The sequence below is a fragment of the Phaethon lepturus genome, unplaced genomic scaffold (genome assembly GCF_000687285.1).
Source record: "Phaethon lepturus isolate BGI_N335 unplaced genomic scaffold, ASM68728v1 scaffold41105, whole genome shotgun sequence".
Classification (NCBI taxonomy): domain Eukaryota; kingdom Metazoa; phylum Chordata; class Aves; order Phaethontiformes; family Phaethontidae; genus Phaethon; species Phaethon lepturus.
In genome coordinates, this window is record NW_010539317.1 from 423 (window position 1) to 1,556 (window position 1,134).

The 1,134-nt window shown below is 62.7% G+C and overlaps 1 protein-coding gene across 1 annotated transcript in view; it reads right to left on the bottom strand.

The window, feature by feature from the left end:
- Window positions 1-44: 44 nt before the first annotated feature.
- The window catches only part of LOC104620782 (zinc finger protein RFP-like), a gene marked incomplete at its 3' end in the record, with an annotated part of 4,113 nt that continues 3,023 nt past the window's right edge, over window positions 45-1,134 (bottom strand). The window contains exons 3-5 of the mRNA XM_010287088.1: window positions 778-1,008; window positions 507-529; window positions 45-160 (exon numbers count right to left, since the gene is read on the bottom strand). Of these exons, the coding sequence (XP_010285390.1) occupies window positions 45-160; window positions 507-529; window positions 778-1,008 (370 nt within the window). The remainder of the gene's footprint in view (window positions 161-506; window positions 530-777; window positions 1,009-1,134) is intronic.

The window sequence follows — 1,134 nt, forward strand, 5'->3', positions numbered from 1 at the left end:
CCGGCACACGGGAGCCCCGTGGCCCTCCTGTCCCCGCGCCGTACCTTGGCATCTCCTCAGCGCGCTTCTCACGAGGACGTTTCTCCGAGCGAAGTCCTCCAGTCGCCTTTCCAGAGCCGCCGACACCTCCACCGGAGGGTTGAATTCCATCACCTCGCAACTGCAAAGAAGGCGGAAAAACCTGCGTGGGAGATTCGGCGGGTCCCTTTGTCCTAGGTGAATCGGCGGCTCCTTTTGTCCTCGTTGAACAACGCAGGAGAGGCTGCGGGGTGGGACCGAGGAGGTTCCTCCGGGAGCAAACCCAAGCCCCCGGCCCCTGCCCGGTTTCCTTGCAGTCTGCTTCCCCCCGGCGGCCGTCGAACGGGCGCTTCCGAAGGCAAAGCACCGCGAGGGGAGGCTGAGCGCCCGCCTACAGCCATCCGCTTTGGGACCCCCACCTCGGGATTGCCCCCGGGGGCGTCCGGACCTCTCCGGAGCGCGGGGAAAGTGAGAAGGAGCCGCGTTACCTATTCCGGAGCCTTTTGATGTCCTAAAGGTGGGAAGAGAGAGGAGAGACGGTTGGGGAAGAGGAACAACAAAAATGTCGTTTCTTCTAACAAAAATAAATGTCTAAAAACTTTTGTTTTTAGAGGCAATAGCAGAGAAGACCCTTCCCATCCCCCAGCCACACCAGAAGACCCCAGGGAGTCCCCACGGGGCAGAATTTGGGCTCCCGGGTCTCAGGCTTCGCTCTACCCCTCCTTTCCCCCGCCGGCTCCGGAGGCTTTGGGCTCCCACCTGCAGGAACTGGCTCGCCGGCTGCTGGAATTTCCCCTCCATCTCCCAGATGAGGGTGTCGAGGTGGGACATCTCCTCCGAGACCTTCGCCACCGCTCCCTGCCGGGCCCTGGCGACGGCCCCGTCCAGGTCGGCCAGCTGGGTCAGGAGGAGGTGCTCCCGGTCCTTCAAAAATCGGCGCAGCTCCTCGAACTCGCGCGCTATCCTCTTCCCTTCGTTTTTGGTTTTTTCCTGCCGACACGAGAGATGGGGACAAAGGGGATGGGAGAGGGGGCAGGAGACCCCCCTGCGCGGCGGAAGGGGTGCCGCAGCAGTCTCTACGGCTCTAGCGCTGGCCCAAAAACGCACTAGTGGATC